Raw genomic sequence first — 22,980 nt, 5'->3', positions numbered from 1 at the left:
TCATTTTCTAACATACACATATCTGCAGGCTACAGTAGTGACAGCTCTCACAACCTTTGCACAAGCACAAATAGTGGAGGATTTCCTTACCTACAAAAGAAATTTCAAGAATGATAAAACAAATCCTAAAAATAATTAACATCTCATAAAACATTGGTTAAAAATGTCAAATTATGGCATAAAACACTCTTTTGTTCCAGATAAAATCTCATGAAACATTGACGAAGACTGTCAAATTATGGCATAAAACATACTCTTTCCGAATAAAACTTAAGATGAATATTCAATAAAATAGCAATAATGCTAGGCACAAAAAATCATTTACCAATGTGTTTTTTTAAATAATATGGCACTATATTATTGACTTATATTGGGTTATATTTATCCTTCACTGGGGATGGCAATGGGCTGGACGTGGCCGTGGTGGCCTTCTCCATTTCTTGCCCTATTTATTTTTCCCTGCCCCATTCCCCATTTATTTTGAACTAAGGCGGGGCAGGGCAATGATTCCCCATTTACCTAGCAGAACCCAAAAAAATAAAATAAAATAAAATTCAATTTTGACATATATTTTTAATTTTTTAACAACAAAAATATATATTTTATACAAATATATTGTAAAAAATCAAATATATCATATAAATATAATATTTAATGAAACAATTTTATAAAAAAGTATAAAAATATATTTAAAATAGAATAAAAAAAATATATATATATATACATGGGCCGGGGAGTACAATACCTTCTTTGCTCTGGGATAAGCAAGCTTGCCTTGTTCCCCAATGAATTTGGAAATTTTACCCCATTAGGGTAGGTTCCTGCTGGATCGGGTTAAATAGGGATTTTTACCATTTCTATCCTTCACTCATTTATATGTAGATTATATTATTCGTCGACTAATAAAATATAATAACATATAATTTTTACCATATTATTTGATAAAGAAATTAGTAAACTATTTGGTTTTTGTAATTAAATTGCTAGTCATCAAATCTTTCACCAAATTTTTGTTTACCAAATAGTATATGACAATATATTATTGGGTTCAATTTTCATGAAGGAGTAATTCTAAGGTATCAAATAAATCTACCAAAATGTATAGCAGGTGGTCTATGTATTTTATTTGCTTATATTTAGTTACACTTATCATTTTTAAAGGTTTTTTTTTTTATCTATAAATAGGTTATATAAATATGTTAATAAAAAACATATTGACATATGGCACTTGGTTTCGTCTTGGTAAATTTATTTAGTACCTTTAGCATTATTTTTTGACAATGCTTCTCTCCGATGGCGACAACCTAACTCCTACCTAGATTTCTCCATTGGCATAACCTGCAAAAAGGGCCCTTAAGTTAGATTTGGATGGTCCAATTTGTGGCCATTTCAAAGATTAAGTTAGAGTTGGTATTTGCCAGTTAGTTTTTTATGCAGAGGATTATTATCACATACTTCCCATGAAGCATATGCTTATATATATATAGGCTCTTCCTCTCTCTAATCAGTTTTTGATAACTGTCCTCTTCTTAAGCTCTATCCTATCCTATCTTTTCTCCTTTTTATGTGCTACTAATTACTTCAAACCTAAAATCCCCTTTCATTATGGCACATCTTATCTTGCATGAATGGCCATTGCCAACCCCTACTCTCATCTTGACCTGTTGTATTATGAAATGTATGGGAAAATAGTGTGTTTTCCTTAGGCTACTAATGTCTTCCCCCTTTTGAGCTTGTTACTAGCTCGGGTTGGGCTAGCTTGTATCACTAGCCTCTAGGTGAAGGGATATCATTGGTTTATTCATCAAGACCCTAGATTGCTCCACCTCAGCATGCACACTTCCTGTGAGCCATAATTCATCTATATAGTGCATTATATCTTCGGTTCGTCTTCACGCCAATCCGGATTTTCCTTGCATCTCTAGCCATCTTTAGGACACAACGATCCATAACTCTTGCTTTTCTAACCTTTCGAGTATTTAAGGAGTCTTTTGCTTAAAATGGGTTACGTATTTGAGGTTACCAACTCGTAAAATAGCAATGATATTGATCAAAAAGACTTTCTTGAGTGAGATCGTGAGTTAGAACTCCTGCCGACTCTTTTGAGGTAATGGATGCTTTTTTGGCTCCATCGTGAAGGCTTAGTCAGTTACAAAGGGGCCTTGTAGGAAAGTTCATTTGCTTTTTTCATAGGCAATCTTTTCCTCCATTATCATTTAGTAGAAGGCGAAGGATATTCAATCTTCCTTTTACACCCCCCGGAACAATTATTTTATTAGTTCCATCATGGGCAATATTGTCAGTTATCCTCTTTCTGGATTCTTTGTAGTATACTTAGAGTCACTAAAGTTTGGTTTGCCACCTCCTTTCTAGTCTAGATTTAGCCCCTTAGCAGTTGCCTTCTAATAGTTGGCCATGTTGATTGGCATCTACTTTCTATAGAAGCTTCATGAACTCTCTGATCCTTCTATCATTGAGTTCATGGCAATCGTCGAATTGGCCGGCATACTGTGGGATTCTATTTTTTCTTTCCTTCAAAAGTCATGTGTTAGAATTCCTTCCTCAATCCATGGTCCTAATTGGTTTCTTCACTAGGTATTTTTCAGAGAGACCCTATTGACCTCAGAGACTCAAGCCTCTTCTTTCCCATTATTTTCGAATCCCTCACTACTTGTAAGTTTCTATTACACTACCCTTCTTGACTTGGCCTTATATTATTATTCATCATATGTGCTTCACTTTTATTTGTTTTCTTTTATGATTTTTCCTCACGGCTATGCCATTTTCTTAGCTCAAATACTCCTCCTTGGAGCTTTGAGATTATCCATTAGGTGCAAACTCGCCTTGCTCAAGTAATCCAATCTCCTTGGCTAGATCACAGCCTCAACTTACTTTTATCTGAAGAATGCCTTTTTACTTTGGTCGGTATTCCTACTTTTTTTTTTTTTTTTTTCTTATAGCTCTTGATCTCATCTTCACCCTACCTGAATTCTTAAAGGAGTCCTTTTTTGACTTTGTTGAGCTCGAAAACTTTGACTAGCCAGAATGTCACCACTGAAGGATGATGAACTTATCTCAAATTTCTTTCTATTTTAGTCTTAATTTAGCATATAATCTTGGATGTTTTTTCTTTGTATTTTTGTGTTGTACTTTTAACCTTAGATATATCCTATTCTAGACATCTAGGTCATAGATTTGTAATATCAAAACTTATTATTTTGACTATCGTGGATGATTACATGTTTACTATCATTATATACCTATTTGCTTTTAAGGTTTTTCCTTTTTCCTATATTTATTTATTTATTTTTAAAGTGCTTGGGGAGTATGGTGTGGCTCCCCTTATAATTCACTACTTAGGGAGGTAGGGGATAATAAGAAAGGTGGTATACTGATGTTTGACTGGCTAGGTTTATTGTATGGCTTGGGTCATAAGATAGAAGGGCCTTCCAAGGAATTGATTGCTATCTGCTCTTCCTTTATCTTTAAAAATGTTGGAGTTGCCTGTCTATTTTTTATTTTTACTTTTTTTTTTATAGTAGCATTGTATTGTTATATATTTTCATTTGAGGTACTGGAATGTGAACAAATGATTTGTTATAATGCTTAATGCTTTTATTAATAAATGGTTTACCTTTGAAATTAGATGTTGAAAGCTTTGCTCTCATTATGTTGCTTCAATTGGATTTTGTTTGATAAACTCACTCTCTTGTTTGCTGTTTTGTTTGATATTATGTGGTTAATAGTAAAGAAAAAAATTATTATGAGTTAATAATAAGCATTATTCCCTTATTTAGGGTTTAACAACAAGTTGAGTGTCACAAATGGTGATAAGCTAAGTGCCACAAATGGACTTGCAATAAGCATGTTTATTTTGTTTAGGGTTTAGCGATAAACCAAGTGCCACAAACGAGCTTGCAATAAGCATATAGAAGTTAATAGGGTACGATGGATTAAGAAAGCATGAAGATCCCTTGTATTGTTGGTGGAAAGCAAGGAAGATAGTTGTCCAAAACTATATGCTAAAAACTATAAATAAACATTAAAAAAAAAAACTATTTTATTATTATAACATACATGAAAACTACTAGTGATATATGATCAAGTGCTATGCAATCCATGAATGTATGATGGCCTATCTGTTTAAAGCTTCCAAGTGGTGAGTAGCTGGTGGAATAACCTTGATTATTTTATACAGACCCTCCTAATTAGGTCCAACACCCTTTGATTTAGATCTTTTACGTTAGGCATTATCCTTTGTAACACAAGATCACCTACTATAAACACCTTTTCACTTTGGAGTTATAAAACCTTAATTTTCTTTGTTGTGTTGCTATATTTCATAGGTATGTATCACATTGTTTTTCTTCAAGACCATTTAAATTCTCCTGAACCTTATCCTCATTATGGGATTCTTTGAAACCTAACACTTGTAACTTGGTAAACCTACCTCTACTAGCACTAAAACTTATAGTACAAAGGTAAAGGAGAAAGGGTTTTCATTAGTTGTTGATTAAAGTATAGTGCCGTAAGCCTATTATGCTTGAGGTAACTCTTCCAACCATAAAGATTTCTTTTCTTTTAGCTTGGTCGATTGAGCTTGATTAGTCGATGTATTACCTTGACTTAGCCATTAACCTAATGATGGGTCAATGAAGTGAAATAATTTTTGATATTGAATTTAGCACACCAGTCTTTGAAACTGAAAATTTCTCCCATTTTGGCCACTTCTTTTTTGACACTGCCCATACCATTGAGTTTCCCACCTTTCGATCTAACTCCCCACAAATTTTCATGGCCAGTGGCAATCGGACGCGACAGCGGTGGAGGCGTTTTTTGATGACCACAGTGGCTTACTAGAAATCTTAGTTCCTACAAGTTTCTGACGACACCAACCTTTTCCACTAATTTGACCTTTCTAAACCCAAATTTGAGGTCCTCTTCCTCTAAATCTCAACTGATTGGAAGATTTTAGGACATTTATTTCCAATCCTTCCTGGTTAGGTTTTGACCACCATAGGTCCGATGTTTGAGAGGTAAGACCCAATATGTAATCCTCATGTTACAAGCTTCGTTTTGATATCATTTGTATATTTTGAACAATGTTCGTGTCAGCTTCCCTAGATACCCATGTATATCATACCTGATTAAAATATTATTTTAATCGATCTTGTGTGATATTGATATTTTAGGAGCACTTGTGAATCTTGGGACCAATCCTGTGGAGGATCTTGATTGATTCATGCACTTGAGGTGAGTGATCCTCCTTCAAAACTATTTTTTGGGTTGTTAAAATATATATATATATATATATATTGTGTTAATTGAATTTTAAAAAAATAAGTTATATGTGTTTGATTTTTAAGAAAATTCCTATTTGAATTTATGATGCCAAATTAAGATGAAATAAAAATATATGTTGCATCACAAATTATATTTTGATTTTTAAGATATTATGGATTTAAATTTTGTTACGTAAACGTTAAATTTTATTGTTGAATTATTGGGCAAATTAAAAAGTTTTCATGTGAATTTAAATATAAATATATATATATTTATATATATATATATGAATTTTCATGTGATTTTAAATAATGTTTTGTATAAATAAATTTTATGAATTTAGAAAAATATTTGTATTAAATTATGGAGTTCAAAATGTATTCATGCAATTTAAACATTTGTGGATTTGATTTTATGTTGCTGAAAAATTGGCATATTTGTATTATTGGATTTATGATGATGGACTAAAAGTAAAGGTGAAATTTTATGGGTTTAAGTGATGTACTAAACCTGTTGTTTTCATTAAATTTTGGTATTTCTAAGATACATGATTTATGGTTTTAGATACATCATACAGTATTGATGTTCTATACTATAATTGTTATATGTTGTTAAGCGCATAAGTTTGTATAGTCATTCTGTGGGATGCCGTGGACTTGAAAGTTGACAAGTATTATACAGTGAGCATAAGCTACCCCCTTCCATGTTCAGGATGATTGTTATAAGCATCAATGCCATTGGGATGTCAAGGCGATCGTTTACATGTTTCTTTCTTTAGCCTCACTGTCAGAGTGGTATTTGAGATACTAAATACTGCTTGGCATCACTAATATATGATGTGATGCGTCAAGTTGTTTCATGAAATGATTTTCAAAACAATAAAATGTATTTAAATAAAAAATGTATGTAATAACATTTTTATTATTTATTTTAAATTAATGTTTTATCATTTTTTATTAATTAATTTGATTAGTATTTCTAAATAAATCTTATTATATTCTATAACTTATTTCAATGGATGTTTTGAACTAATTAAACATTTCTTTTATTATTTAATTGGTTTACTAAATTAAAATTTTATATTGAAATTAATTTGCTTTTATACCAAGTTTCCCTAATACAAATTTAAATTTATTATATTTTATTTGCATTTTATTTACTTAATTATTTCCTTGATTTTGGGGTATAAAAATGGTGGGTTTTGTAAAAATTATTTTGAAAGGGGAACCTTTCAATTTGAGTGAAATTGTAAGGGTTTTGAGAGAAAATGTAAATTTTACTTATTTACTATTATTTATTTATTATTAATCTGTCAAGTTTATTTTATATTGTTATATTGTCGTTAATTATGTAGTAGTTAGGGTCACTCATTGGGATGATTAGCATATCACATTTTTAAATCCATTCCCTTAGGCCTAGATTGGTAAGCGTTGATTGTTTGCGGGCCAGCTCAACATCTTTGTTCATTTTCAAAGTCCAAGAAGTCTTTTTCTTTCTTTTATTTCTATATTATAATATTTCTCTCTATCCTATGTTGTATTATTTTATACTTAATTGTAACCCTATGATGCTCTGTATACTGTGTTGGATATTTATTTAATTAATATTGCACTTATTTTCTATTTGCTATTTGAAGTGCTGAAATTTGTGGTAATTATTTATAGTAAGGCGGGAGGAATAAGGTGGTGCTTTTAGAAGTGTGTTTTCTATATAGAGAAAATTTTGGGGCATGTCCAACCCCTAGGGGAGATGTTACTGGATTTTCCGTTGAAAGGTACGGTAGGGTTTCCTTAGGATAAAAGCTTATCTAGGATTCTGATAAGAGATTTTGGATGGATCCTGACACCTTATCCCAATTGTTTTCTATTAAACTATAAGTCTCTGGAGTTGCACTCTTTATTTGGTGGCTTGAACATGTTTTGTGATGTTGGTCATTATAATGCTTCATGTTATTTGTAGAAGTTACAATCCTATGTATGGCTTCCATGCCCTCAACCATTTGACCCATTTGAGCTTGGAGAGATTCTATAAGGCTTTGGCTTTAGATTTTCTCTAAGCCTATGATGTTGGTGAAATTTTGTTTTGTTTTTCTTACTATAAACAATTCCATGTTTTTCATTAGCATTTAACTCTTATAGAGGTCCTATAAAGGCTTTGGTCTTGGATATTCTGTAAGCTTAAGATAGTGGTGAAATTAATTCTCTAATGTTTTTGACCTGGCATTTTTCTTCAATCCTACATTCGTATAAGTTAAAAATTAAAATGAACCAAAATGAGCCTCTCAAAAGGTTTCTTTTTCTATTTTTATTATATATATAGATATATTATTTTTATAATGCACCTCAAAGAAAGGAAATTTTTTGATCCATAATTTATATGTTCCATAACTTCTAAAAAGAAAAAAAAAATCTGAAACTTATTTTAAAAAATGGTTTCTTAATCTGTGTTCAACATACAAAGAGAGCTAATTTGTCTTAAATAAATTGTTAAAGATAAATAAAAGATAATAAATTAAATTTCCACAACAATTACAATATTGTTATATTCTCTGTCAAAAAAATATAAACCAATATCTTTTTCTAGTTAATTGGAAAGTTATAAAAAATAATTCAACGAAAATTAAGTTGGCAAAATCATTAAAGTTGTCGTTTTCTTTAAACTTCTAAAATGTTTAAATCTAATTAATCTTTGGAGTGTTTATAAAATACAGAGATCTCCATCGAGAATAAAATAAACTCTGAGGATGAGTAAATCAATTTTGTTCTTAGTAAATCGTTGTTCCACTTAATTGCCTATCCTATTCCAAATTCCAGGTTTTAGAGTTGTCGTTTTCTTATTAGAATACAAGTGTAAGTGTTTTGTTATTGAACTTAATACAATCTTTATTAGATAGTTATTTTAACTAATTGGGTTATGAATGGATTATTGAAGACTGTTAATTTAAATATCAATTGCCTTTCAACCCTTCAAAATAATAGATAGCTAATTAAATTAAATTTGGTATAAAATAAAATCAAATGCCAAATTAATATTTTAGGAAAAGTGACACCATTGCATCCCAAAACAAATTTTTTTTGATACTTTACACCTAAAATTATACAAATCTTGCACTGTTAGTCTATTTATTAAAAAACCAAATGGAATGGAAGCACATGTGATGCTCATACAAGGGTAAGTAAAATCATTTCACATTTATCTAAAAATATAACCAAAAAAAAAAAAAAAGAATGATGATAGAAATCAAGCTCCGAAACTTCTGGTCCAAATCCATTCCATTATCAACAAGATTAAGAAGAAAAATGCAATGAATGGCATTGGAATGATTGCCCATTCCAGTAAAACCAATGCCCCATCCATTGCCATCCTCAATAAAAAAATTCATCAAAGAGAATATCACGCGTAGAAATCCAAATCCGTTTAGCAACGAATCAACAAGGCCGTATGCCATTTTTGCAAATTCTAGTGAATCCGAAACGGATCAAATTGAGAAAACCCAACCTAGAATGAAGTGATTGAACCAATTCAAAAGAACAAGCGATCACCTGTGCCACCTGCTTGATGGAACGAGCCTGTCAATGCAACCCTTTGTGTCATTCATAAAAGGCATTGGAAATTTGATCTGGAAGCACCACACCACTTCCTCCACGCCTAGTGTGATGGTCCGCACCTTTGGATTGGCCTAGTGGTATTTTTGTAAATATTTGAAGGTCGGGATCCTCGATCCCGGACCATGGGAATCTCTCAAGAATGTAACTAGGATGGTGCATGTCAAATGGCGGGCTAAGATATGAAGATTTGCTACAGAAAACCCCATTATGATTCCTCGCACAAAGTGATATCTGTTGTTGCCAGAAAGGAAATTGCTAAATAAGCTCTTTAGGGGGGTGGTCAGTGTCTGGCTCTCCAAGGCCCCCGGCTTCGGCTTTGAGATTGGGCTAAGTGAGCCTCCCATGGGCGACGGCAAGCTATGGGGTGGGCATAAAGTGCCATGGAGGTGGTCTTATGTCTCCAAGGAACAGGGAGTCCCAAGGACAGTACCGGTAGGCGCTACGAGCTGGTATTGCGTGTCACTCTTATGCCAGAGGCTGAGTGTAGCATTTGCTAAGCTGTTTTCCTATTGGCTATGCCAAGAACACATGTAGGCCTTTGTTACAAGACTGTGGCAAATGTGCCATTGAGCGGGGGCTCAGGTTCTACCTCGCTCAAGGGGGGTCGGAAGCTAAGTGTGCACGGACAGGGCGATACCATGCCATCGGGTGGCACTCGCATGTGGGCTTCCGATCTTGTGTTGCTAGTGGGGGGTGGCATGTTAGCATGATGCTAGTGTGCATGTTCCAGGGTCATATGCTATTTGGGATGCGCATGGACCAAGGCCCGAATGGAGAGCTGGGTTGCTGGCTAGATCTTGGCACAAGGTCGAGCTACAAGCTGCCGAGTGGGCGTGAGGCCATCGGGCTAGCTTGTTGGGCGGCATGAGCCTTGATGACTATGAGAACCTATAGATGGGGCGAACGTCTAGGCTAATAGCCGTGATGCATGGAGGCAATCATAGTCGCCTATGCGCAAGACTCGCTAGAGTAGTTCTCATCGGTGAACCTCAGGGGTGTACAATTGGTATCAGATGGATTGATACATGAATTCGGATAGTGAGAAGGCTGGCCTTGACTAGAGAGTCTTGGCACCACAAGGTCTATTCCGCTGCATAAAATGTAGGACCGTGACACGTAGCATATGAAAATGGATCCCTCTTCCCTAAAGTTTTTCCCTCATCAATTGTATATACTATCTTCCAATAATTTGGGGTTTTATACTTGTAATTAAAAAATTGTTAATTAATTCAATCATATTTCATTTGTAATTATGTTCATTATCTCGATGAACACAAGAAATTCCTTGCTGATATGGTTTGGGTGCACAAAGAGGTCAGGATTTTTGTACTTTTGCTCTTTTTGTTTGCTCCATGAACATTCTAGTTGCTTCAACAAGAAAATCCTTGTTTCTCCATCATCTTCTCTTTCTATCATCATTTTGATGCTTTTTTTTTCCCTATTTTTTTAATAGATGAAAGTGAAAAGACCTTATTTAGTTTGAATAAGCGTCATATGAATGTCATGTGACCTATTCTATTTAGTTTTTTAATAGGAACTAATGGTGTAATGTTTACAGTGTTCAAGTACAAAGGGCCATAAAAAAATATTTAAAGTGCAAAGTGCGAACTTCAATATAAGTGTGCCAATTTTCCAATATTTTAATAGTATAATAAATTTATATGGATATTCAAATATTTTTAACAGTCCAAAGGAGCTTTTAAAATTAATAATCGTACCAAATGAATGACTATTAAATAAATCCTTCCCCAATAAAATTTAATTAATAAATGAACAATTGAATTAAAATGAAATGAAAACTATGAATTTATGATTTGACATTTAATTCAACAAAATTAAGAGTAGTTAGATAATAAATTTAGCAAACTAAAATTATTTAACTATATTCCAAAAATTAAAAATAGCTAAGTAAAAGCTAAGGATATTTACGTATAATTGAGATTTTGAGGGTTCAACCACATTGGGTTATTCTTGTGATGCATAAGTCACTTAGCTTATGAAAAGATGACTAGATAGAAGAAATGTTAGTATCCGTACAAAATCCTTCACCGAAATCCTAGACAAGCCCTAATCTTAGAAAAAACCCTATTGGACCTTCCAATGAAAAATTCAGTAGCATCTTCCCTAAGGGTAGGATTTACCATAAAGTTCCTTGCACAAAAAACACACTTCGAAAAATGACTAGGATTTACCATAAAATTCCTTGCATGAAAAACACACTTGTAAAAATGACTCATTATTCCTCCGTTCTTACTACAATTTACTCTACAAGTTTATAGCACTTCAAAATAATAATCAGAAAATCAGTGCAATATGACATAAATAAATATCCAATATGACAGTATAGAACACTAATACTATATGGTGCATCTAAAACCAATAAAATTATATATTTTAAAAATATCAAAATCTCACAAACACCATTGGATCTAACTTATCATTTCAAATCCATTAATCCACATTTTCTTTAAACCATCATCATAATTCAATCACTTAAAATCCATCATTTTAAATATACCGATTTTTCAACACCATAAAACCAGATCAATAAATATTTAAATGCATAAATATATTTTTGAAGCATAATAATTTAAAACAATATTTTTCTCAATTCCTCAAAATCCAATTTAAATTAAACATACCGTTAAAACCACATAAACTTTCATGCATAATTAAATTCCACAATTCATCAATCCCATAAAATAAATTTTACAATTATTTCAATGCATAATAAATTTAAATAATTATTTTTCTTCCAATCCATAAAACCAATCCATACCAAAAATAATATTAAAACCTCATAAAATTCATATATTTTTAAAATCATATAAACACATTTATTATGCATCATAAATTCAACATTAAACTTAACAATAATTTATTAAAAAACTTAAACCATAATTTCTTAAAAGTCAAGATATGATTTTTATGCAACATATATTTTTGTTTTATCCCAAATTGGCATTATAAGTTCAATAGAATTTTTATCCAAAGTCCAACACATAAAACATTTTTTTTCTAAATAATCAATTAACACAAAATATATATAATTTAACATCCCAAAATAATTTTGAAGGTGGGTCACTCACCTCGAGCACGCGTAAAAATCAAGATCCTCAACAGGATCGGTACCACCACTCACACATGCTCCTAAAATATCAACAGTATGCAAGATCAAATAAATTAATATTTTTTTAAGATATTTTACATACGGGTCCCCAGGGAAGCTAACATAAACGATATCAAAATTCACAAATGATATACCGAAACAAAGCTTACAATGCGAGGACTTGTGGTGGCCGGAATCTCATTGGAAAGCTCTTGGCATTAATGTCCTCGGATCTCACAAACCATCACGAATTGAAGGAAACCAAACTCTCATTTGGATTCAAGGAGGTCAAATTAGTGGGAAAGGGCAGGTAGGATAACCGGGAAGTTGTCGGAGTGAGATTTCAAGGTGAACAGCCATGCCCACAGGAGAAACTCGCAGCCGGTGGCGCCAAGTTTCACGGTCGATTGATGGCAACGCGTTGGGATCGAATAGATTTTTAGCAATGGTGCCACCTACTTCGCCGATTGATTTCTCTCAAGTCGGCCACCCATTTAAGGATTTGAGAAAAATATTTGTTTTTAAATTATTATGCTCAAAATTATATTTATGAATTTAAATATTTATGGATTTGGTTTCATTGTGATAAAAACTGATATATTTAAAGTGATGGATTTATGGCAATGGTTTAAAAGGAAATGTGAGATTTATGATTTTATGGTTCTAGATGCACCATACAGTATTGGTGTTCTATACTGTATCTATTGTTAGTGTGCAAGTATGTATGGTCATTCTATAGGAGCATGGATCTGAAGGTTGGCAGGTATAAGAAATAATGAGCATCAACTGATGAGAATCCACTCGAACCCGCACAATCGACAACTCGCTGGGGTGCTGACCCGATACAAATGAAGACCAGATTGATCACTAGGGCTCAAGCTAAGAGATTCAAGGAAAACCTAGCTTGTTTTATCTAGGGGGTAATTGATTGTCAAAGGGGCTTGTCAATACTCGAAGATACAAGACCCGCTTTAAGCATCCAAGTCGTGAAGGCCGATAGGGACCCGGGTAGTTGTTTTCCTACAAATATGGACTCCGAGCAACAAGAAATGGTTCCAACACTTCATAAATTCAATATATATATTTAAGAAGTCATGGAATCAAGTCAAGGTAGCTTCAAAGGCAACCAAAAAGGGCTTGTGTGCATGAGAGAGAAAGTTGTTCGGTTTTGCTGTATTTTTTGCTGGCTTTACTGTATTTTATTGAGTTGGACTTTTCTCTTTGATCCAAGCAAGGGAAACATGTGGAACTCCATGATAATTCTATTTGGAATCCTAAAAGGCATATGGAAGCTGATTTGGAGTTTAAATTTGTCAAAGATTGGTAAAAGACAACTTAGTCAAAATGATAGTATTTTAGTTTCCTAATATGATTTCTACTTTTTGTTTTAGGAAATTAGTCTTCTATTTGGTTTTTATTTATTTGCTGGAAAAATCAACTTATAAATTTATTATTTTATTATTTTCATTGTAAATTAATTAATTCCTAATTCAAAATAAAGGAATTAATTAATCCAAATTAGATTAGGAAATGAGAGAGAAAATTCGGCCACCTTTAGGAAACAACATGTTTGGCCAGTTTTTGCTTTAGTTTTTAGGGTTTTATTGTTCATGACTCTAGCATATTTAAGGGCTTATTTTTGAGGAAGAACACGCCTTCAATGATATTCAAAATTTATTTTGTGAGATTGAATTTCTCTTTGCTCTCTTTAAACACCTAAAACACCATTAGAGAGTGAGTGTTTTAGTTTTGACTAATCCATTGGATATCCATCACCTTTTTTGGTGTTTTCATTATACGAAGGTTTCTAATCATAGGTTGGTTAGGGGTTAAGGTTTTTCCATAAAAACTTGAGCTTAATTGAGATCTAGGCTAGAATAATATGAGTTTAGGCATGTGTCGACTTAGGTTTGTATCATTTGGTATCAGAGAAAAAATTTGATCAGGTTTGATATATCTTTGTTTGTTTATTTGTTTTTATGTTAATCTACAATTTTAGCATTAGTTTAAGGTTTCTTCTATCATCATAGATGTTCTGTATATTAAAAAAAAAAAATTATTCCTAGTCAAATTAGATTTTCCTTATTTTACCGTATCTTTGTTTCCTAGTTTTTTGGTTGTTTTCCATCATTGTTCTTAATAATTTAGTTATTGTTGATTTTTTCTTTTCTATTTTGATCTTAAATATTTGCCTTCATATATTCAAAAAAAAAAAAAAGTGTGTTTGCTGCAACCTATATAGATTTACACAAAAAAAAAAAAAAAATTGTAAATTTGTATTTTGTTGTTGGAGGTCACGAGTTTGGTGGATTTTTGGTGTGGAATTGCTATTTTTGATGTCTACTGGAGTTTTTTTACATTCTGTGAGTTAAAAAAAAAAAAAAAAACAAAAAAAAGAAGAAGAAAAGCAGAATAAAAAAAAATTGGTTTGTTGAATTTGGTGTTTACTGAAAATTTCTTTGAACTGCTGAATTGTTGACTATTTATTCAATATTTGGAGTTGCTGGAGATTTTTTTTTTGCTGCTGGATATTTGAATTTTTTGCGCTAGAAATATTGGATTAAAATTAGTTAAAGGATTTGATACAAAAACTTGAATTACAAAGGACGGCAACCAACAACTATTCCTTATTTTTGTTCAATTTGATTCTTATTCGAGTTTGAATTTCTTTTTCTAAATTTTATTCTTGAATTCTTAATTTCTTACCATCTGGTCTAGTTCTTATTTATTCCAAAATATACTTAACTAAATTGCCTTATTTTTGTTTAGAAAAGATGAGAATTAGGTGTTTAAAATTCACTCGGTATTGCTTGCTTTTTGCTAATTTTTTGTTGATAAGTCTAATTAAAACATACTTGTGATTTAATTTCTATTTTGTGGGTGTTCTATTTAGAACTTTAAGATAATTCTTTGAGTGGAAAAAGGCAAGAGTGTGTGAGCGTAAAAGAAGGTAAAAGCCAAAACTAGTGTGTAAACACGAGTGTCAAGATCATGTTTGAGTAAAACACGTGAGGTAGTGAATTTGGTGGGTCGTATTTTATTTTTGTGTTATTCATACTAACATGGCAGATTCAAGGGTGAGAAGAGGAGATCCACCATTGAGAATTAATGAAGAAGAGTACGTAAGTTGTAGAGCTATAAATAATATTACCATTTAAGATAGGCATCGAATTCGTTAGTTAGACGATATGTTAGATGAATTACATGGTGCATGCATTTATACTAAAATTGATCTTAGGAGTGCGTATCATTAAATAAGAATGAAAGAGGGTGATGAATGGAAAACTGCATTTAAAATTAAGTATGAATTGTATGAGTGATTAGTAATGCCTTTTGGTTTAACTAATGCACCTAGTACTCTCATGAGGTTAATGAATCATGTTATGCAACCATTCATTGGAAAATTTGTTGTTATTTATTTTGATAATATTCTAGTATATAGTAAGCATCTAGATGAGCATGTAGGACATCTTAGGCAAGTTTTAAATATTCTTAGGAAGGAAAGGTTGTTTGCTAACTTGAAAAAGTGTGATTTTTGTAAAGATGAGTTGGTTTTCGTAGGATTTGTAGTAAGTTCTGCTGGTATAAAAGTTAATCAATCCAAGGTAGAAGCAATCCAAGAGTGGCCGAAACCTACCTCCATTACCCAAGTAAGGAGCTTTCATGGTTTGGCTAGTTTCTACCAACGATTTGTGAAGGATTTTAGCACCATCACAGTGCCTTTGACCGAAGTTGTGAAGAAGAATGTTGGCATTAAATGGGGGGAAGCACAAGATAAATCTTTTAATTTGTTGAAAGAAAAATTATATAATGCACCTTTACTAGTTTTGCCTAACTTTGACAAAATATTTGAAATTGAATTTGATGCTTCAGGTGTAGGTATTGGAGCTATTTTAATGCAAGAAGGAAGACCCATAGCCTACTTTAGTGAGAAATTAAATGGAGATGCACTAAACTATCCGACTTATGACAAATAAATATATGCTTTGGTGAGGGCTTTGGAAACGTGGCAGCATTACCTCATGCCAAAAGAATTTGTGATTCATACAAATCATGAGTCTTTGAAGCATATTAAAGGCCAAGGGAAGCTTAACCGAAGGCATGCCAAGTGGATTGAATTCATTGAGATGTTTCCGTATATGATTTGCTACAAGAAAGGTAAGGAAAATATGGTCACCAATGCATTATCCCAAACGTATGTCCTCTTTTCTACCTTAGATGCTAGATTGCTTGGATTTGAACAAATAAAATAACTTTATGAGCATGATAATGACTTTGGAGAAATATTTAGGACCTATTCAAAACATGGTTTTAATAAATTTTACATCTTTAAGGGGTATTTGTTTAGGAAAAATAAACTTTGTGTCCTAATTGTAGCATTAAGGAGTTACAAGTTGGGGAATGTCGTGGGGGTGGTTTAATGGGTCATTTTGGTGTTTTAAAGACTTTATTTTGCTGCAAGAACATTTTTATTGGCCTAAAATGAAAGGAGATGCTTCAAATGCCGAAAAGCCAAATCTAAATTGATGCCGGATGGTCTTTACATGCCATTGCCAATTCCTTCCTTTCCTTGGGTGGTTTTATCTATGGATTTTATTCTTGGTTTGTCTAGGTCAAGGACAGGTAAGGATTCAATATTTGTTGTTGTGGATAAATTTTCTAAGATGGCACATTTTATTGCATGTAATAAAACTGATAATGCATCTAATGTTGCTAACTTATTCTTTAAGGAAATTGTTAGATTACATGGTATGCCTAGAATGATTGTTTCGGATAGGGATGCTAAGTTTCTAAGTTATTTTTGGAAAACTTTATGGGATAAGTTAGGAACTAAACTTTTGTTTTCAATGACTTGTCATCCATAAACTGATGAGCAAACTGAAGTAGTAAATAGGAGTTTGTCTACATTGTTACGGGCTTTAATTAGTAGAAACTTAAGAATATGAGAAGAATGTTTGCCACATGTTGAATTTGCTTATAGTAGGTCATTGCATTCAGCCACTAAATATACACCATTTGAGATTGTTTATGGTTTTAATCCTATGACTCCATTATATTTAACACCTTTACCTTTAAGTGAACGTGCTAATCTAAATGGAAAATAAAAAGCTGATTTTGTAAAGCAGATTCATGAGAAAACAAAGGTAAATATTAAGCGGAGGACAGAGCAATATGCAAGGAGTGCTAATCAAGGCCCAAAAAAAGTTGTCTTTGAACCTGGAGATTAGGTTTGGTTGCACCTAAGAAAGGGAACAAAGGAAATGCTTACAAACTTGATTTACCTGGTGAGTATAATATTAGTGCTACATTTAATGTCGCTGACTTGTCTCATTTCAAAATCGTGCAACCGACAACCAGCTGGGATGCTGACTTGGTACGGATGAAGACCGGGCCGATTATTAGGGCTCAAGCTATGAGATTTAAGGACAATCTGGCTGTTTTTATCTAGGGAGTAATTAATTCTCAAAGGGGTTTTCACTACCCGAAGACATAAGACCCGTTTTAAGCATCCAAGTGGTGAAGGCCGATACGGACCTTGAGTAGCTGTTTTCGTGCAAATATGGATTCCGGACAGTAAGAAATGTTTCCAACACTACATGGATTTGATACATATCTTTAAGAGGTCATGGAATCAAGTCAAGGAAGCTTCAAAGGCAATCAAAAAGGGCTTGAGCACATGAGAGAGAAAGTTGGCTGGTTTTGCTGTATTTTGATGAATTGGACTTTTCTCTTTGATCCAAGCAAGGGAAATGTGTGGAAATCCTATTTGGCATCCAACAAGGCATACGGAAGCTGATTTGGAGCTTAAATTGGTCAAAGATTGGTCAAAGATAGCTTAGTCAAAGAGATAGTGTTTTAGTTTTCTAATTTGATTTCTATTTTTTGTTTTAGGCAATTAGTCTTCTATTTGGTTTTTATTTATTTATTTGCTGGACAAATCAACTTAGGAAATTTATTATTTTATTATTTTCATTGCAAATTAATTAATTCCTAATTCAAAATAAAGGAATTAATTAATCCAAATTAGGTTAGGAAATGAAAGAGAAAATTCGGCCACCTTTAGGAAACAACATGTTTGGCCGGTTTTTGCTTTAGTTTTTTGGGATTTTATTGTTTGTGAATCTTGCCTATTTAAGGGCTCATTTTTTAGGAAGAACACACTTTCAATAATATTCAAAATTTATTTTGTGAGATTAAATTTGTTTTTGTTCTCTTTGAGCACCTAAAACACCATTAGAGAGTAGTGTTTCAGTTTTGACATATCAATAGGATATCCATCACCTATTGTGGTGTCTTTATTATACCAAGGTTTCTAATCATAGGTTGATTAGGGATTAAGGTTTTTCCATAACAACTTGAACTTACTTGAGATCCGGACTAATATAATATGGGTTAAGGCGTGTGCCGACCTAAGTTCATATCATCAGCTACCCCCTCCATGGCAAGGATGACTGTTGTTAGCATTGGCATCATTGAGACATCAAGGCAACCATTTGCATGTTTCTCTCTTGAATCTCCCCGTCAGAGTGGTCCTTGGGATGTTGGGTACCACTCGACACCACTTGATACAAATCTAGGTCGACTTTAGGAATGTCAACGGGGCGGGACGGGGCCGGTTTTTATAATTCCATCCCCATCCCCGCGGGGAATTTACCATCCCATCCTCGAAGTTTTCCCCATTTCTTTAGATGCGGGGCAGGGATGGGGATTCCCCTATCGGGGATGGGATGAGACGATTTTTTCCTACTTTTTTTATAATTGATATAAAAGAATTTTCTTGTAAATGAAAAATAAATAAAGTGATTAAAATGCAATAAAATTACAATAAAATGCATCAAGGTCTAAAATAAAAATACAAAAGAATACATAAAAGTCCAAATTTACAATTATAATAAAATACATTCTTAAAAAAATACAATGCAATATATAAACATAAAGTTTATAAAAAACCACACACAAAATAAAATTTTACTTTTTATTTCCTTAAGTCTCCATGGAAGAATGTTCCGTAAGAGTTGATTACTACAAAAATAAACAAAAGTATTAAATAATATCAATAATTTTTTTAACAATTAAATGTAAACACTTTTTGTAATAAATAAATCCAATATACCTCCTCATTAATTTCTATGTCACTTATAGTAGAAGAACAAGGTTTAACATATGATGAAGCTAACAAAAATAAGACAAATTAGTTAACAATAAATACAAAAAATATTTAAGATGAAAAAATATAAAATTTAATTTTTCATACCATTAACTTCAGCCCATAACCAATCTTGTGCACACATAAAAGCTTCCACAGTTTTAGGATGAAGTCTACTTCGATGTGGACTTACAAATCTTCCACCAGTACTGAATGTAGACTCAGATGCAATAGTAGATACTGGAATAGCTAAAATATCTCTTGCAATATTATGCAAAGTAGGATACTTCATTGCATTTACTTTCTGCTATGCCAGTATATGAAAGTCATTAAATCTAGGCAAAACCGACTTCTCCAAGTAATGGTCAATTTCAGATTTAACATGATCAACATTAGTGGTACTTGAAACAACTAAATCAAATTTTGCCAAATGATCTTTTTTTTTCAGATAGAAGCACATTGGGTTGGGAAGATGAAACACTTGGAACATTTGCACTCAAATTGCTCTTTGATTGATATTCTTTCACCAAATCATAGTAAATTTGACGTACAATAGATATTTTATGCACACCTTCATCCCCATAGATCAAAGGAAAATAATATTCTATCATTTTCATTTTATACCTTGGATCTAACAGAGTTGCTATAGCCATTATTCCATGTGTTTCACTCCTATATTTTTCAAATTTAGATATCATACCCGAGGCCATCAATATAATTTCCTCATAAGAAGATGTTAGCCAATCACAAATTGACATCCTAATCTCACAAATATGTGAAGAAAAAAGATTAGCTGTAGGATACTTTGTTCCTGAAAATATTTTAGTCACTTCATAAAACAATTCTAGCCTTTCACAAATCTCTTTGGCTAAATCCTAATCTTGATCACTAGGCAAATATTTATATAGTGACTCTCGTTGTTTCAAACGAGGAAAACAGTCCTATATTTCAAAGTAGTAGCAAGCATCAAATATGTAGAATTTCATCTAGTTTTACAATCAAGTACCAACTTATTATCACAATAAATTTTCAATTGACAAACACATTCTGAGAATTTTTCCTCTCTTTTTTGTGTTGCTATCCAAAAATAAACACTTTCATGAATTTTTTCAATACTTCCACAAATTATTTCCAAACCATCTTTCACAATCAAATTCAATATATGTTCACCATACCGTATATGGAAAAATTGACCACTTAACAAAAGTGAAGAATTAGGAAGCTTATCTGAAAGAAGATTGACCAAAGCATCATTTGTGCTACAATTGTCTAAGGTCAAAGTGGAAAGCTTACTATCTATATTCCAATCTAACATGCAATCCATAAAAACATCACAAAGAACCTCGAAAGTATGTGGACAAGGCACATATACAAACCTACAAAAAATAATAGTAGATAGTTATAATAAACTAAACTAATTTGACTTATATGTATAAAACAATCTAATAAATATGAAATCTAATATATAAACTTTTAATGTACCTTATAATTTGACTTTGAAGTGTCAAATTATCACCAATGAAATGTGCGATAGTAGCCATGAAGCCTATATTTTGTTGCATGTCCACATATCCATAGTAATTACAACTTTACTATAATTCTTCTCTAAGAATTCCATTGTTTTGGATTTTTCATAATCATATCATTTAAAGATATCATTCCTAATTGTGGTATGAGAAACCACTTTAAACAATGATTGAACCGTATTCATAAACCTCCTAAATCCATACTGCTCAACTATTGAAAGAGGATACTCATGCAAAACTATCATGTTTGCAACTCTTTACTAGAACTCTCTTGGTCAAAAGTCTATGTGCCAACTTTAACTATCCCACCGGCATCTTTAGTAGGATTCAATATTGATTGCCTAATATCCTTTTGTGTTCGAAGAGGACGCCTTTTAAAATGATCATGTAAATGTCTTGTTCCATTTCTACTCTCTCCTCTTAGTTTCTTGCTACAATAATTACATACGGCCTTATCCACCCTATCTATCTTTACCTTGTTAAAATGATTCCACACAACCGAAATCAATTTTTTTTCCCAATTACTTGACTATTATCCTCATCACATACCTCTATTGGAGTTTGCTCTTCTTGACTAGGTATTTCTTGAGGAGTATTAATTGGAGTCGAACTGTTGCTAACATGTGTTGATGATGCTTGATCCTTGTCATGTGGATTGCTTCCAATTGAAGGTGGATTGACATTTGCTGTCGAACCACTAACTTCGGCCATAATTTACCTTTAAAAAAAATTAGCATAATGAGTAAATATGCAATAGACTGGATGAAAATGGCTTGCTCTACTTGTTCTTAAAGAAAATTCTTTTTCCTTTTTTTTTTTTAATTTTTATATTTTTATTGATAAACACTCCACGAAGATGGGCCTTGAGAGTTCCACACTCTTGTAAGTTGGGTCACATATGTTTGGGTCAAACATTAATTTCATAGTTTGGTGATAGTAAAGGTAAAGAGTTCTAGACTTCTGTATAATGAGTAAATATGCAACAAACCAGATGAAAATGGCTTGCTCAACTTTTTCTGAAAGAAAACTCTTTTTCTTTTATTTATTTATTTTTAACTTTTATATTTTTATTGATAAACACTTTGGTAAAGATGGGCCTCAAGAGTTTCGGAATTTTAGTGGCGGCAAAGGTAAAGAACTTCTATATACATAAAGAACTAAGAATACCCATCTATGGTATGAAAATGAAGAATAATAAACTAAAATCAAAGCCAAATAGAGAATTATCTATGCAACCATGATGGCATCGTAAAGAGGAAATTTAATGAATTTGAAAAAAAAAAACATAAAGTTTATTCATTTTAATTACTCAATCATTTTAAGCAGAAAGTCATATTAATTATTCACACATATTTATTAATTTCTTTTTCACATTTGTTCTCATGCCTGACTTCTAAGAAAGTTTTTGGGTGGGGTCAGGATCAACCAGGAATTGAGGTTGTGGCGAACAGAGAAGTTGCTTGGGAAGCCCCACCTTAGGGGTGGTTGAAGATAGACACTGATGCAGGGATTCGTGGTGGATATTCAGCCCCGGCAATGGTGGTATGTGAATATGAAGAGAGGCTTGTTTTTTTGAAGTCCTGCTTGGGTTCTAAATCATCTCCGAAGTTAGCTGAGCTCAATGCTTTAACTTGGGAGGTTGAGATGGCTTATGAACTAAATTGGGAAAGGATTATTTGGTATAGTGATGCTAAGAACGTAGTTGCTGACATTTTTGGCAAAGGAAGACCCATGCAAGTGGGAGAGTAGAAACAGAATTATTTTGTTTAGTTTAGAACCATATATTGGAAAGCAGACAGTGGAAGATTAAGTGGGTACCCATACCTATAGAAGCTAATGGTCTTGTAGATTTAAATTTTATATTGGTGCGGTAGTCCAAATAACGCATTCTAAAAAAATTATATAGCAAAAATAAGAACCAAGAAAGCAAACCTCAATTGATAGAAGAAGAAGAAGAACCAAGAAAGCAAACCTCACTTGGATTTGAACCACTAAGTCGCAAGAAACAGAGTGCAAGCTTGTGAAGTAGAGAAATGCCATTGATACAAGCGACAAGTAAGCTTGGCAGTAGCTTGGTGGCACCGGCAGCTGCTTGGTGAATGGATTGGTGTGGCAGCAGCTTTTTGTCTTTGTACGGTGAAGGTGATGGCAAAAGGAAGGGAATGACATAAGGGCTGTTTTTTTGTTAGGGTTTAATGAAACCATATGAAAAATAAATATATATATATATATATATATCTATATATATCGGGTCGGGGCTTTTATTCCCCGAGCCCGGTCCGGCCTCAATTCAGGTTTTAAATAATA

General features: G+C 32.7%; 1 protein-coding gene across 1 annotated transcript; it reads right to left on the bottom strand.

The window, feature by feature from the left end:
• LOC132805079 (zinc finger BED domain-containing protein RICESLEEPER 3-like) lies at window positions 1-21,384 on the bottom strand. Its single transcript, XM_060819841.1, has 4 exons — window positions 21,223-21,384; window positions 19,256-19,451; window positions 19,115-19,173; window positions 1-90 (listed from the first exon to the last, which is right to left on the bottom strand). The coding sequence occupies exons 1-4, from the start codon at window positions 21,382-21,384 to the stop codon at window positions 1-3; spliced, it is 507 nt and encodes a 168-aa protein (XP_060675824.1).
• Between the last annotated feature and the right edge of the window lie 1,596 nt (window positions 21,385-22,980).

Source organism: Ziziphus jujuba, chromosome 8, assembly GCF_031755915.1.
Source record: "Ziziphus jujuba cultivar Dongzao chromosome 8, ASM3175591v1".
NCBI classification, from domain to species: Eukaryota; Viridiplantae; Streptophyta; class Magnoliopsida; order Rosales; family Rhamnaceae; genus Ziziphus; species Ziziphus jujuba.
The sequence above is the reverse complement of the archived record's forward strand: the minus strand, read 5'-3'. Positions and strand labels throughout refer to the sequence as shown.

Coding starts and splice junctions, on each gene's coding strand:
- LOC132805079 (XM_060819841.1), bottom strand. CDS start 21,384: ATGGCCGAAGTTAGTGGTTCGACAGCAAATGTCAATCCACCTTCAATT. Junction 19,452..21,222: donor AAGAGCAAACTCCAATAGAG/GTATGTGATGAG, acceptor CTGGCATAGCAG/AAAGTAAATGCAATGAAGTA. Junction 19,174..19,255: donor GTTATGGGCTGAAGTTAATG/GTATGAAAAATT, acceptor TATTTTTGTTAG/CTTCATCATATGTTAAACCT.